The sequence below is a fragment of the Cuculus canorus genome, chromosome 25 (assembly GCF_017976375.1).
Source record: "Cuculus canorus isolate bCucCan1 chromosome 25, bCucCan1.pri, whole genome shotgun sequence".
Lineage (NCBI taxonomy): Eukaryota > Metazoa > Chordata > Aves > Cuculiformes > Cuculidae > Cuculus > Cuculus canorus.
Genome location: NC_071425.1, coordinates 484,817 through 499,957, shown reverse-complemented (window position 1 = coordinate 499,957; position 15,141 = coordinate 484,817). Strand labels below are relative to the sequence as shown.

Below are 15,141 nucleotides of genomic sequence, written 5' to 3'. Positions count from 1 at the left end.
CGCCTCACAGTGTGAGTCATCAAATACACCAGAAGGAAAGAGTGCACTGAGAGGTCATCGCTGATGGTCAGCACTGCCAGCGTATGAACATAGCAGGTGAAGGAATGTGAGGAGTCAGCCAAGTACCGACTGATCAGCACGGCAAGGGGCTCAGAACTATGTCATAACTATCATAAAGCACCTCAGCTGGAAACAGAGCTGCAAAGGCTCCGTGGGGCTGCCCACCACCCCGCTGTATGAGAGGAACTGCCCAAAGGACCGGCTCAGAAAGGCCAGATGGGATAAAGCTTTGCCTTCACTGCCCACACAGGTGTCATTTTTGGTGACACTTTCCCACCTTCAGAAGTTTGTGTCACTGGGCTGAGCAGCGTGAGCAGAGTTTTCCTTTATGGAAGGGTGCAGTGGACTTGATCGATTTAGGAAGCAAGGCATTGATTAATGCCAGTGCCAGGCAGCTGGAGACCACTGCCTAGACTGGAAGGAATGTATTAAAGAAGCAGATCACAGACGTAAGAGCAGGCCAGAGAACCCCCAAAATAACCCTTTTTGGCACAAACAAGATGAAGATGGTAGAAAAATACCTGGCTATCAACAGAGTTTAGCCCTGCCAGGACAAAATGCACTTTTATTGCCACTATTTAATAATGAGATTATACTGTGAGCCTCAGGGGAGGGAGGGACCAGGAAACATGGTTGTATTCAGCTGTCACTGAGTGAAACACTTCTGCTTTCAGCAGAACTCAGGCTGGATCCTTTTTCTGTTACAATAAAAAAAAAGCCAGAGATGTAGGCCAAACGGGAGTGACCTTGCTCCTGATGCCAGAAAACTCTGGCTCCATGCAGAAGTCTGCATGCCAGAGCCCTGGGGGAAGAGCGAGCACACAGATTCTGTTCCAGTTTACACCCCTGTCCCTCCACAGCTCGCTGTGTTCTGCCAGAGCTTCAGTAGCCCTACAAGAAGGCACCACAGTGAGTAACACACAAAGCAATTAAAGCAGATGCTTTAACGTTTACAAAGCACTTGGCAACACAGAAAACCTGAAATACTTTCCAAGCATTTCTTCTGCTTATTAACAATCCCTACACGAGGGAGCCTGCTCTGTCATCCCTAACACAGAGAGGGCTGCATTAAGGTCCCACAGGCAGCTCCTTCAGTGTCTCCAGAGCAAGTGGGAACCAAGGCAGGAGATCAGAGTTATAAACCTAATATCAACATATTTACGCTTGTACCTGTTTGTGGAGATGGAGCACAGTGAAAATTCTCTTTTCATTGCTTGTACTTCCAAAGATTCATCACTAGAGACTTTCAATACAACAGTGAAGGCATCGGAGCCCATGTTCCCAAGGGTCTTAGTGAGGGGAAAGACCTGAAGAGATTTCAACAAACTCAGCGAGGTCTCCAGGACTGAGAGATTGCAACCCACTCTGCAACCTGGCACCTACGTGTGTTTGGTAACCGAGGACTGCAAAAACAAAAAACACTTTTTTTTTTTTCTGTGCTGTAACATGACATTTCGAGTCCTCAGGCACTTGCTAGACTTTCTTCAGGTGCAGCAGCGGGAAACTCCTCATTTCGTACTTGGAAAATCCTGAAGGCTGCTTCAAGGTCTCTCTGGAGCCTTCTCTGACCACCTCAGCCAGGACGCGACCAGAGCTGGATACAAATCCCATGTTTCACTGAATTCCCTTGTTTTCCCCTGCTCTTTTCGCAGGGCGATTCCCCCGTGCGCACAGAGAGAGCCACAACGCCCATGATGGGTTACGTTCAGACGGCGATTCCCGCATCGGCCCGGGGCTCAGGGGGATATTTCGAAGCATTAATTGATGCCAGCAGCCGTTCCCAGCGCTGGGCTCCGTTTGCCCAGAACCAAGATGGCTGCCCGGGGAACACGCCCGCCGCTGCCGCCGGGACCTCACTGACTTTACACCCACACCCAAGATGGCCGCGGCGACAGCCCTTCTGCCCGGATCCAAAATGGCCGCGGACAGCCTCACCGACGCCCTCAAGATGTCGGCGGCGCCGGCGCGAGGCTGCCTTTGATCACGTGACGGGGGCGTGGGCCGCGTCCCGGCGGAAGCGCGAGAGACCGAGCAGGCACCGGGGGGAGCGGAGCGTGCCGGCGCCGGCTGAGCACACCGCACGCAGCACGGGGGACACGGCCGCCACCACGGAGCCCGCCAGCGCTAACACGGCGGCGACCGCCGCTTCGCGGGCCGGGGGTGCCGGGGAACAGCCGGCCTCGTTGCCCCCGCCCCCGCCGAGGATGCCGCGCAGGAAGGTGAGCGCTGCAGGGGAACCGGGGACGCAGCCGGCGGGGGGGCCGGCGCGCTCGGCCACAGCTTTTCCCGGTACCCTACCCACTCCGCTGCCTCTCCCGGGCACAAAATCGAGGGGAATAGCGGCCTGCAGCGGCGGCGCCCGCCCCGCGGCGGCGGCAGCCTGCGCACCCATTGGCCGGCCGGCGTGCCACTCAGAGCCCCCAACGGCCGTAGCCCCGTCCCGCGCGCCGCAGCGAGTCCCACCCCCTCGGCCCTGCCGATTGGGCAGCCGCGGGAGGGCCGCTTGTTCATTGGGTAGCTGCGTCGCCGAGCTGGGCGCTGATTGGCCTCCGTGCCTGTCAATCTCCGCCGGCCTGCAGAGCCCGCTCTGCGCATGCTCCGTCTCCCTGGCGCGGCACCTCCCTGGATTTTGTTTGTGTGGGGGAGGGTCTCTCGCTGATTGGCTGCCGCGCGCTGTCGGCCAGGCCCCCTCGCCGTATCCCGCGCTGCCATTGCCTGGCGCTTTCCTTCGGCGCCGCCCACGCGCGCGCTGATTCGCTGCCGCGTCCTCCGGGCGCAAAACAAAGCGGCGCGGAGCCTCCGCACCTCAGGCGTCGCCATCGCCTCAGACTGGGCCGCACCGGGGGCGTCCCAGCGGCCTCAGGGGCTGCGTTGGCGGTGAGGGGCCAGGTAAACGCGGCCCGGAGTTGCGGGAGCGGTCGAGGAGGCCGGGCCTGTTCAGAAACTGCGTGGCTGGCGCCCGCCTCGCCCGGATATTGGTGCGGGTTTGAGCGCCGCGGCATGAAAGAGATTTACAGCTGTTGTAGAGGGTACGGACTTGGTGGAGGGTTTAGCGTGAAAGCTGTGCCGTGAGCGGCTGAAGTCCCTGGGTCTGCTTAGCCTGGAGAAGAGGAGGCTGATAGGAGATTTAATTGCTCTCTGCAGCTTCCTCATACAGGAAAGAGTAGGCGTTGAGCTGTTCTCTCTGGAGACCAACGACAGGACCCGAGGGAATGGCAGGAAGATGCGCCACAAGAGGGTTAGGCTGGACTTCAGGGAAAGGCTCTTCACCCAGAGGGTGGTGAAGCTCTGGAACAGCTCCCTAGGAAGCAGCTGGGATGTCAAGGCTGACAGTAGTCCAGAAGCAGTGGCCAGCACGCTCAAGCACACGGTGTGGATGTTGGGGTGTCTGGTGCAGGGACAAGAGCTGGACTTGGTGATTCCTGTGGGTCTCTTCCAACGCGGGTCATTCTATGATTGTGCGCCCACACTCGGTGCTAGTGAGACTGCACTTCAAATCCTGGGTTGAGTTTTAGGGCCCCTCAGTACAAAAAGGACATTGAGGGGCTGGAGTGTGTCTGGAGAAGGGAACAGCAAGGGGCTGGAGAACAGGGGTTCTGGGAGCATATGAGGAACCTGTTTAGCCTGGAGAAGAGGAGGCTGAGGGGAGACCTCATCGGTCTCTGCAGCTCCTGGAAAGGAGGTTGTGGGGAGATGGGTGCTGGGCTCTGCTCCCAAGGAACAAGCAATAGGATGAGAGGAAATGGTATTAAGTTGTGCCAGGGGAGGTTTAGACTGGACATTAGGAAAAGTTTCTTCACTGAAAGGGTTCTAAGTCACTGGCAGAGTCTGCCTAGGGAGATGATGGGAGTCCCCATCTCATTTGCTGTTTGCCTTAAATAAAATCAGGTGCTGTTGGGATCTTTCTCTGTGAACTAGTTTGCAGAAAGGTCTTACTACTGAAGGCTCAATCTGATGCTGCGTAATTATTAAACTATTTTCTCCACAGTAATACCCTTGAGATTTATTAGTTTGCACGTGTCATCATGTCAGCATGAATTTAGCTACCTAGCAGTGAATATTTTCTCTCTTTTTTAATTTTATTGGTATAAATACAATATGCAAGCGTAAGAAATAGTGTCCTGATGTCTGGGTTTGTGCTTTTGCAGAGGAACGCGGGCAGTAGCTCGGATGGGACTGAAGACTCTGATTTCTCGACTGATCCTGAGCACACAGACAGTTCTGAAAGCGATGGCACATCACGGCGATCCGCCCGGGTGACCCGCTCCTCAGCCAGGCTCAGTCAGAGCTCGCAAGGTAAGGGCTTTTTTTCCTTCAACAAGGAAAAGGAAAGCAGCAGGAGTATAGAAGAATATAATATAGCAAGAGTACTACTTTGTATTCCTGATCTTTAGAACTTAAATTGTCTGAGGTTTATACCTAACACAGACAATAACAGCGTTGACCCGTGCGTATTGCCTGAACAATGTAATGTAATCTAAAAGATGTGCTGCTGGTGGAGGTTAGAACACGAGTATGTGTTCAAAATTAAAGCTCCTTACGTGTTAAAGGAAGTAGGAACCAAATGCTGCCAGTATTGCTCCGCTTTCCTGAGAACTCTAAAAATGTGCGTTCTGACTGCACAGCTCTGTTGGACCCAATAGAGAGAGGGGTTTAAAGGTTAAAGTTGATTTTGCTTGCTTTGTTTTTTTGGCATTTTCTGTGCTGCAAGGGAAGAAGGATTTCCATGACTTGCTGATGCTGACCCTCTGCAGTGAATGTAATCTCCATATTGTGAGTTATTTTGTGTGCTTCTACTCTGGCATCCAGATTGAGAGAGGAAACACTTAATGTGCCCACCTCCTCAGTACAGCCGTTCCTTGGCTGTTGGCTAATGAGCTGCTGTCTGGCATCAAGGGAGAAAGCAACAGTGGGTTCTTCCATTGCTCTGCTTTGATAAATAATCTGCTTTGCAATAAATTTTATTGCAGGTAAGAAGTGTACATGCATCATCATCTGGTAATCAGATCTTAAAACCAAGAGGAAAAGTGTTTTGGATGTGTGTGGAATGCCTGGATATTCCTGGGTTGTGAAAGCATTTTCCTCAACGTAATTGTTTCATAGCCTTATGAGCAGTGCAGGATCATAAACCCGCACACAGGATCCCACATAGAACTCCATACCAGGAGCGATCCTCTTTTTCCCAAGGCTTATCCAAACACTGATAGTTCTTATCTAAACTAGCTTTCCAAATGGGAGCTGGTTTTGTAGTTGCCGGGTAATTAAGTAATTAAGTCCGGAGAAAGCTGACCTAATTCCAGATTCCACAGCGTTGGTAAAAGTCTCAAAAGGTTTAAGCTTGGAAGAACAGAATGTTTCTTTGTGACAAGGCGCCCAGGTGAGTGGTGGCATGGCTCTGATACCTGGCTATTGGATATTGGTATCACAAACTCGGGAGCATGCAAGAGGAGAGTCTCTGCCTTACAGTGGCTACTGTGGTGTAATTATGGTGTTTCTGTGGAATTAGATTCCAGCCCAGTCCGTAATCCACCATCATTTGGAGCTGAAGAACCCATCTATTCCACACGGAGGGTGACCCGCAGCCAACAGCAGCCGGCTCCCGTGACTCCAAAGAAGTACCCTCTCAGGCAGACACGCTCCTCGGGGTCGGAGACTGAGCAAGTGGTTGACTTTTCTGACAGAGGTGCGTGAGGGGCGGGGAGATGTTCAAAGTTTGCAGAATGCTGTTGGAAAGCGTGTGTAACTCTGTTCTCAGAGGGCACAATGTAATATCCTGAGAGAGGGGATTCCATTCAGCTCTCTGGAATTGCTTTACTTGTTTTGTTGAAAGGTTTCTTTCAAACAGATTTATAACATCTTGATTCTTATTCAGACACTAAAAATGCAGCGGATCATGATGAGTCTCCGCCTCGTACCCCCACTGGAAATGCCCCTTCCTCAGAGTCTGATATTGATATCTCCAGTCCAAACGTGTCCCATGATGAGAGCATTGCCAAGGACATGTCCATGAAGGATTCTGGAAGTGACCTGTCTCACCGCCCTAAGCGCCGCCGCTTCCATGAAAGCTACAATTTCAACATGAAATGTCCCACTCCTGGTTGTAACTCTTTAGGTAATTACAGCTTCAGGATTCATCTGTTAGGTTTTGCCTTCCTGCTGTGATATCCAAGGCCCCACTCAGTTAAGTTTTAAAACGATACGCAGCATAGCTGCAGTTCTGTTCTCCCTGGAGGAGTTTTCTGCATAGGAGTGTTTGGGGATGTTAGGATAAAGAAGCATGAGTGCAGGCGTGGGAGGATGGGCAAGGTGCTGGTCTCCAGCAGAAGCAGGTCCTTAAAAACAAATTCTTGCAGAACTCTGATACCCTTGGTGCCTGCATCAAGCACAGCTTTGAGTTAGCCTGAGAAAGAGTTTCCTCCTTTGTTTTTAATGCTTGTGCCATGACCCATGCAGTGAGCTCCTGTCACTCTGTAATAACCCCAGCACGCTCCCCGAGAAGCCTGTAGGAGGTACCTGCCCATCTAGGAGACTTTAAACCTCTGCAATCATGTGTTGAAAGTGGTTTTATTTCTGTTCCTTTGCAGGACACCTGACTGGAAAACACGAGCGACACTTTTCCATATCGGGGTGTCCGCTGTATCACAATCTCTCAGCAGATGAATGCAAGGTAAATGAGCCTTCTGTTTCATCTTCCTGACAAGTTTTTTCAATAAAATGCAAAGACCAGTCATTTGTGAACGGAAAGTGGAGCTAATGCGTTTCAGCAGATGTCCTTGGCTGTAAGACAGAACCGTTTGTGTGTCAAATTGTCTGTGAGTTCAGAGAATTCGACTCAAGCGAGCAGTGGAAAAGGTGGAGGCTTTGGCGGTTTGCTGCAGCACTGACAAATGAGTTTTGGCTTCCAGGTGCGAGCCCAGAGTCGGGATAAGCAGATTGAGGAGAGGATGCTGGCCCATCGGCAGGATGACAATAATAGGCACGCCACCAGACACCAGGTGGGTGATCTGTACGGCATGGTGTTGCTGCTCGTTATGCCTAGAAAAACCTCAGCCTGTGGTTTCTAGCGACAGTGGTTTTAACCTGATCTCTTTTTGCCACTTCTCGGATAAACTCTTGTGCCAAGCCCTGGTGCTCCCCATTTGTCATCTCCAGTTTTCTTTGAGCAACGGCAATTCCTTTCACCCCATAAACAAGTGACCAGAGCAGCGTGTGAGGGCAGGGAGGTGGGGTTAGTCAGTGATACTGCAAAGGAAGCTGGAATTCTTAGGATGATCTTTTCTGCATGCTTTAATCTGTAGGGCAAGGAGGTTCCTGCGGAACTGTAAACTACAATTTTACTCTGACTCAAGTGAAAAGAATAAAAACAGGGGAATTACATTTTTCAGTTCGTGAGTCTGTACTTGAATCGAGATGACTTAATGAGTCAGCTCAGAGCTTGTCCCTGTGATTAAGCGGTAGCGTGAGGCATGCACCTTGCATGTGGGGCTGAGGCACAGAGGTGAGCTGCAGTAGGAGGAAACATCTATTTTACATACCTGTGTGCAGTGCCCTTCATTCGCACAGGATTTGGTTTAGAGGCAGCAAAGATCAATAAACGAAAGCCAGGACAGAGGTTCTTGAGGGTGAGAAAGTGAAGAAAAACATCTGAAGGTAGTGAAGCCTCATCAAGGTTTCCACCTCTGGTTTCTTCCAGGCACCGACAGAGAGACAGTTGCGGTACAAAGAGAAAGTGGCAGAGCTCAGGAAGAAGCGGAACTCGGGACTGAGCAAGGAACAAAAGGAAAAGTATATGGTAAAAGTGGTAATTCTGTTCTTTCATTTCCTCCTGTCTGGAATGAGGCTGCCAAGTGGGATTTTGTTTTTTCCAGGCATTCTGCAATATCCGCAGCTGAAAAAGCTGTGAGCTCCAACGGCTGAGGAGCAGTGTGGCTGCAACCCCTTCTCTTACCCTGTTGTTCTAGGAGCACAGGCAAACCTACGGCAACACCAGAGAACCTCTGCTTGAAAACCTGACAAGTGAATATGACCTTGAGCTCTTCCGAAGGGCACAAGCACGAGCATCTGAAGACCTGGTGAGACTTCTGACTCGGGATAGATCTGGTAGCAAATGTCCCCATTAGAAATGGGAATGTGGTCTGGCTTGTGTGGTACTTACACAGATGGAACAGAGTTTCTAAGAGCAGCTACAGCCCAGCCAAGTCAGTGATGATGGTGAAAGTCATCCTAACAGTAGCTGGTGGCTGTGGAACGGAGCTCAACACCTGGTCTTGCTGGGATCTCAGTGGGTACTCTCCAAAGCCACTTTCTGTCTCCAAAGATGAACCAAAAGATGCTTTGATACCTACTGGGGACAACTGTGTCTGGGGTATCTAAGGCAGAACATCAGCCTCTATCCTTTCCCTACAGACCGGGGAAGGAACATGAAGTGACAAGGAGGTTACATTGCTTTGATGACAGAAAGAGTAGGACCCTAGAGTTAGAGGGCTGCTAAGTGCTGATTCCTGAGACATTTCCTGACGAAAGGAGCAGTTGGTGTGTGTCCTGCCTGTGGACAGGGCTCAGGCAAAGTTTGATTGAGGAGAGATCTGCGGGAGGGGTCAGGAGATGTGATCACATGGAAAAATGAACTTAGAGGAGTTGCAGTAAATGATTTCCTGGAAAGAAATGAACAGGGCCCCTCCTCCTCTCTCCTTGTGCTAAATTTTTTAAAAACAATAATCATCCATCTTTTTTCATTCCCAGGAGAAGTTGCGGCTCCAGGGACAGATCACAGAAGGCAGCAACATGATTAAAACAATTGCTTTTGGCCGTTATGAGCTGGATACCTGGTACCATTCTCCCTACCCAGAGGAGTACGCTCGCCTGGGCCGCCTCTACATGTGTGAGTTCTGTCTCAAATACATGAAGAGCCAGACAATTCTGCGCAGACACATGGTAAGGGCTAGGGCAGAGCTGGTCCCTGAGCATTAAATCTGGTGTCAGCATGGGAGGGTTTTAAAACTTAACTGTTGTGAGCTCTGTTGCTTATTTCAGGAGGTGAGAAGAATGCATTTTCCCAGCAGATACAGTAACTGCTGGAATCTCTTTTACACTCTTTAGACAGTAGTGTCACCCTAACTTTGTTTTCCTATTGCAGGCCAAATGTGTTTGGAAACATCCACCCGGTGATGAAATCTACCGCAAAGGCTCCATTTCGGTGTTTGAGGTGGATGGGAAAAAGAACAAGGTAACAAACTGTGATTGTTAGGCTAGTCTGGAATGTGGAGTCTCTTTCAAAATGTGCCAGGCACTGCTTTTCCTGTAGGGAAATGGGATGTAAATGGCCCTTTCTCCCACCAGTTGCGGGAAGGCTGCTGGAGCCTGATCTGCCTGTTGTTGCTATTCAAACCAGTGTAACCGCTTCTCCTTTTCCTTCTAGATCTACTGTCAAAACCTGTGTCTGCTGGCAAAGCTTTTCCTGGACCACAAAACACTGTATTATGATGTTGAACCCTTCCTCTTCTATGTCATGACAGAAGCTGACAACACGGGCTGTCACCTGATCGGCTATTTCTCCAAGGTAGGGAGTTGTTCCCTTTGCAGGGATTGCAGGTGCTGTGCTATAGTGTTACAATCAATTTTCTTGTTATCTGTGTTGATCTGAGGATCCAAATGTCCTGGTCGGTTCCTTGTCTCAACATCGCAGTGTGTGCTTACAGTGCTGCTGTTGGGTTGGCTTCTTGTGGCCTGTAAACCTGGGAGATGACAGAGGTGGTGGCAGGGGTGTTCCTGCTACAACTTTGTGGCCAGCCTAGGCTTAAAACTGTGCAGCAGACACCTGATGTAGTGGCTAATGACACCAGGCTAGGCTGTAGCTGAGGGTGATCGTGTTACCTGTCATTAGGCAGGTTCTTCTGCTGTTGCTCCTTTCACCGTGCATTGTATCAGTTGCGCAGGCTTGTTCGGTCTCTTGGGATTATGATATCCGACTGCTTGTGCAGATGCAGACCTGCTCACCTTTCTTCTTTGTTCTTGTTTTCAGGAGAAGAATTCCTTTCTCAACTACAACGTCTCTTGTATCCTGACAATGCCTCAGTATATGAGGCAAGGTTACGGCAAAATGCTCATCGACTTCAGTAAGTAGAGAGAGAAATTCCGGAACCATGTTCTGTCCAACTTGTGAACTTCACCCAGAACCCAGGCAGATCTGTGGTGGTTTGAGCAGTTCTCATCACTGCTGATTTCTCCAATTGCTGATGGAGTGGCAGTCAGAAGGCAGTGGGCTAGAGAGGGTGAATAGGTTTTCTTTCCTTTACAGGCTATTTGCTTTCTAAAGTAGAAGAGAAGGTTGGCTCTCCAGAACGCCCTCTGTCTGATCTAGGTCTCATCAGTTACCGTAGTTACTGGAAGGAGGTTCTCCTTCGTTACCTACACAATTTCCAAGGAAAAGAGATCTCTATAAAAGGTATGCTATCAAGCTAAATGGGCTTGTAGTGAATCTGTTCAGGAACACCCATGCATATCATTCGCTCCTTCTCCTCAAATCTGAGGCGAGTCATGCTTTACTTGTTCATCCGTGTGTCTGGGGAGCAGCACGGTTAGTGGGATGTTCCCCATGGTGGGTACAGCTCCTTCTCAGCCCTGCTGCTGTTGAAGATAAACCAGCTTGCAGAGTTGTAAACTTACTGCCTGCTTCTCATAAAAAATACACTTTTATAAAGATTCAGCAAAGAACTTTGTCTGACCTGCAGGTGAGAATGTTGGCTTTAAAACCAAAAATGGCTCTGCTGAGAGGCGTTCAAATGCTCTGGAAAATTACAAAGACTATTTGGACTTCTAATAGCATTTTTGTGTTCGTGGCACCCAGGAGCAGAGAGTGCTCTCGCCACAGAGACATCAAGGTGGTTCTGAAGAAGCAGCTGCGTCTCAGAGGATCACACCTTATTCACTTGAATCCTAAAATCAGTGTCACTAAATAGTGGTGCTGCCTAGCCTGGCTATCAGACCAGCTCACCCCAAAACTGTTTCTGTACAGCTCTGCACGGCTTCCATCCCCAGCCCATGGTTCTTGGAGCTGTTTGCACTTGGTCCGTCCCTTGGGAGGGAAAAACGAAGGGACGTTGGTTGTATTATAGAGCTGCTGGTAACCAGGGCGCTCAGGGGCGCAGTCCAGCAGCAGCAGTGACGTGGTGTGTGCCTGCTGATAACCGCAAGGGGTTCTGCCTGTGTCACTTCAAAAGGAGTTGCGTAAAAGTTGTAGTTGAAACCTAAAGATGATGGCCTATTGTGGAGGGATTTGTTTCTGTTCTAACACAAACTGGTACTGGTTTGCAGAAATCAGCCAGGAGACAGCAGTGAACCCCGTCGACATTGTCAGCACCTTGCAGGCACTTCAGATGCTCAAGTACTGGAAGGGAAAGCACCTGGTCCTGAAAAGACAGGTACGATTTGTGCTGGCTGCTTCTATGTCCTTACACTGTGGACTCACTGGAATTGGGGTTTCCTTCGCACTGGGCTGTTTCCCATCCTCTTGGTTCTGCAAGGCAGTGCTGGGATTTCGAATGCGGTAATTGATAAAACAGAACGTGGGCACCCAGTCTGTGGGGCAGAAATGTGGGGCACTGACCTTCTCTGCTGCTGGATGCAATGACGTTGCTCATTTTAAATGGCATCTTAGAGGAGTGATGGATCCCCATTCCATCATGCTCCTTGTTGTGCCTGCCCTTTATTGGGCAAATGGATGACAAGGAAACTGAATTAATGGAGTCCTGCATGAATCCTGTTTGTACCCACTGCAGTCACCAGTTTATAAATCCCTAAATGTGACAGCTTCTTTGTTTTCCTTCCCTGTGACTTCCCAATGTAGCTGAACGCAGTCTTATCTGTGTGGTTGGAGGGGCTTCTAGAAAGTGCTGCAGGGAAAAGATGTTTTTTGTTAGGCAAAGCAGTCGTCGTCAGATTTGTGGAATCGGATGTGTGCTGATGCGCCGTGAATAATTCTCCATCGTGGATCATTTGTTTTGACCTTGCCCTTTCATGATCTTTTCCTTAGGATCTGATTGATGAATGGATAGCCAAAGAGGCAAAACGATCCAACAGCAATAAGATAATGGATCCCAGCTGTTTGAAATGGACCCCTCCTAAGGGTACTTAAGTGTGTCTCGCTTCTGAAACCAGTGAACCCCAGCAGTAGGAAGCATCCTAGGGATCTCTGTTGTATCCGTTGCTGTTGTGATTGGCTGGTACAGTACCTCCCAAAAGATCAGTTCCCCTTGGTACTGCTCTGGCCCAGATCTTTTGTATGCAACACAGACGCTAGTTCTGAGGAACTTTATCATAGAGTCTTGGAATTGTTTGGGTTGGAAGGCACCTCAAAGCCCGTCCAGTTCCACCCCACTGCCATAAGCAGGGACACCTCCCACTGGATCAGTCTGCTTAAGGCACATCCGACCTGGCCTTGAACACCTCCAGGATGGGGCAGCCACAATTTCTCTGAGCAGCCTGGGTGAGGGCCTCCCCACCCTCAGAGGAAAATTTCACAAGAGCGGAGTAGAGGGGCAGAATCCCCTCTCGCCCTGCTGGCCACGCTGCTTTCAATGCAGCCCAGGATACGGTTGGTCTTCTGGGCTGCAGGCACACATTGCCAGCTCATGTTGAGCTTCTCCCTCTATGTCCCTGTCTGCATCCTGGTGGGGTGAGGATACCGAATCCCTTTGATCAGGGGCTTTTTCTGGTGGTTGTCTCTTCCTGTTTCAGGGAGCTCAGGGTGCGGCTCCACCAGTCTATCTCTTCCTCAAACTCCCTGATGCTCATTAGCCTCTCTACTTAGTATCGTAACTGCCACCAGACTGAGGAGATCATCCACCTGCTTGCACCTCATGCAGCTGTACCCCTGCTGCCCTCTGTTTCCAGTGCACGCTGGGGGCACTCCCTGCAGCCTGGGACCTGGACGGCTGCGTGTTTTCCTGGGAGCTCAGTCTGAGCTGATGCCTCCCTTCTGGCAGGTGCAGAGAATGCAGCCTCCCGCCACATGGACACCGTAGCTGGGGTCCGTCTCTCTGACTGAACTCGCCTCCTGAGCGTGGAAACTGCCTTCCCTGTGCCCTGCCCTCGTTTGCCTGCTCCTGGTTGCAGTGCTGCGGTTGCTGGCACTCCTTAGCAGCTGTTTAAATCTCCCGCAGATGCTTCTGGGACTGCCCCCCGTGCGTCAGCGTCACGTGGCAGCTGCTGTGACTGAGAGTCAGGATCCACCCGCCCCTAGGTCCCTGTTGGGGGGTTCCCTTGTTCCACAGAGCGTGTTTTCTCCCTCAGTCTAGCACCTGTCTGCAGAACTTACCATGCCTGCTGATTCTTGCCGATTTTATGTTTCGGCCTCAATGAGGTTGCAAGGATTGGATTTGTATAGGACCCCAATGAAGTTCCGAGCAGCACTGGCCCGAGGAGTTCTGATATCTGGTACTGTACCTGTCCAGTCACTGGTCTCACCCTCATGTTCGTATTCTGATGAGGTTGTGTTGTGTTCTATAATCTGGTTGTTTCTTCCTTCAGTTTTTTTGCATTCTAAGTAATGGAGGTAATTTCTGTGGCGTTTGAACAAGGTCTGATGATGCATATTTGGGGAAAGCCCGAGTTTCCAATGCCCTGTAGTTACATGACTTCAGCATTTTTAACCAGTCCTGCTGGGCTGTTCTGTTCCATGAATCACAAAGATTTAGTGGGATCACACACCACCTCTTCCAGCAGGGTTTCCGTGTAACATAGCAGGTCTTCACGTAGTTACTATTGTACATCAGGAGCTTGTGTGGTGTGATTGTGTGTTACCTGGGAGTAGCTGAGGCTGAGTACAACCCTGGGAGCTGAAATGTCTTGGAGCTGCTGCTGTTCTGTGCTCCAAAAGCGACTGCAGTGCCTCACCTGCTCGAGACGCCTCTCTGATTATTATTCCTGTTTTTTTCTGATTTATCTCTTGCAGTTGGTGGGTTCCTTTGCACAGAAACAGACTGTTCACTATATTTCACTGGAGGTATTTTTCCCAGAGCAGTCTTCCTTGAATTGTGGGCGGCTCTGTGCAAACTTTAGTCAGGTTTTGGTAGCCTTGTCCAAACTGCCACAGAAACTCCACCGTGCAAATATGCCGGTTGTTGGATTGCCTGCAGCACGTTTGGTGCACTGGTGGCAGCCCCACTTCGGTGTGTGGATGGTTCGCTTCTCTGACAGTGCGTTCTTGTTTGTCTTTGTAAAACGAAAAAGCTTTTCCTTCCTCTGTCCCTCCGTGCCACCAGGAAAAACTTGTACAATGGCTTTCCAGTATAACCACTGTCCTTGTGCCACAGGTTTCCTCTATGGCTCCAGTGTGATTAAAGGAGGGGATGAGCTTGGGGTAGGTGATGGCAGCATCACACAGTGCTGATTTCATTTGAACCTTCCAAAGCCGCCTCATGGAATGGTGTCTGAAATGAAGCACTTGCGGTTTGTGGGTAGGTAGGAGCTGTTTCCCATTAACCACTGAGCCCCCCTCATGTGGAGAAGTTCTCTGTCTCTCTCCTGATGGTTGTCTGCCTTCCTCTGCCTCCTTGAACAAGAAAAAATGGCATCAGCACATGGTGTGTACCTCGTGGGCATTACTGAATTCTGCTGCCTCGTGCCCTTTGCTCCCCTATTGTCATGAGCTACAGATACTTGTGAAACTGCCCAACAAAGTAGATCTCTTGTGGAGTAGGGAAGAAGGCCATTCTTGTGCAGAAGCTCAGCCCTGTTCCCAGGATGTGGTAGAATGTGCTATTCCTGTACCTACTGCTCAATAAAGCATGGTCTCTGCCTGCTCAAGTTGCTGCCTTCTTGTAATTTGTTTCAGTCGGATGCTTGTCCGCTTCTCCAGTTTGGAAAAGCTGCTGCTTTATGTCGCACGGGGCTAATTTGAACCCGTCTGCATGCCCAGTGTGTTAATGACTGCAACCCAGACCTCTTGCCTCTTCCCTGAGTCAGCCCACGAGGCCCCTCCTCCTCAGGCTGTTTCCTCAGACTCCTGCAGTGTTGGTACAAGAGTTTCCACTGCAGTGAGGCACCTGGGGCTTCTTTTTCTTGACCAAGAAGGTCCACGTG

The 15,141-nt window shown here is 50.3% G+C and overlaps 1 protein-coding gene across 2 annotated transcripts; it reads left to right on the top strand.

Annotated features, from left to right (window-relative positions):
- Positions 1-2,050: 2,050 nt before the first annotated feature.
- On the top strand, positions 2,051-14,854 carry KAT7 (lysine acetyltransferase 7). Of its 2 annotated transcripts, XM_054088594.1 has the most exons (15): positions 2,051-2,279; positions 4,209-4,356; positions 5,567-5,743; positions 5,933-6,172; positions 6,645-6,727; positions 6,966-7,055; positions 7,754-7,852; positions 8,022-8,132; positions 8,803-8,994; positions 9,197-9,286; positions 9,479-9,619; positions 10,082-10,175; positions 10,358-10,504; positions 11,374-11,480; positions 12,092-14,854. In XM_054088594.1, the coding sequence occupies exons 1-15, from the start codon at positions 2,265-2,267 to the stop codon at positions 12,191-12,193; spliced, it is 1,836 nt and encodes a 611-aa protein (XP_053944569.1). In that variant the 5' UTR covers positions 2,051-2,264; the 3' UTR covers positions 12,194-14,854. The 2 variants fall into 2 exon arrangements, with proteins under 2 accessions (XP_053944569.1, XP_009569442.2); XM_009571147.2 differs by lacking the exon at positions 2,051-2,279 and having other exon boundaries at positions 4,185-4,356.
- The last annotated feature ends 287 nt before the right edge of the window (positions 14,855-15,141 follow it).

What these genes read in the sequence shown, in the direction of transcription:
- KAT7 (XM_009571147.2), top strand. Translation starts at nt 4,185, where the DNA reads ATGTCTGGGTTTGTGCTTTTGCAGAGGAACGCGGGCAGTAGCTCGGAT. An exon ending in CACGAGCATCTGAAGACCTG is followed by an intron (nt 8,133 to 8,802) that starts GTGAGACTTCTG and finishes TTTCATTCCCAG; the next exon opens with GAGAAGTTGCGGCTCCAGGG. An exon ending in TGGATGGGAAAAAGAACAAG is followed by an intron (nt 9,287 to 9,478) that starts GTAACAAACTGT and finishes TTTTCCTTCTAG; the next exon opens with ATCTACTGTCAAAACCTGTG.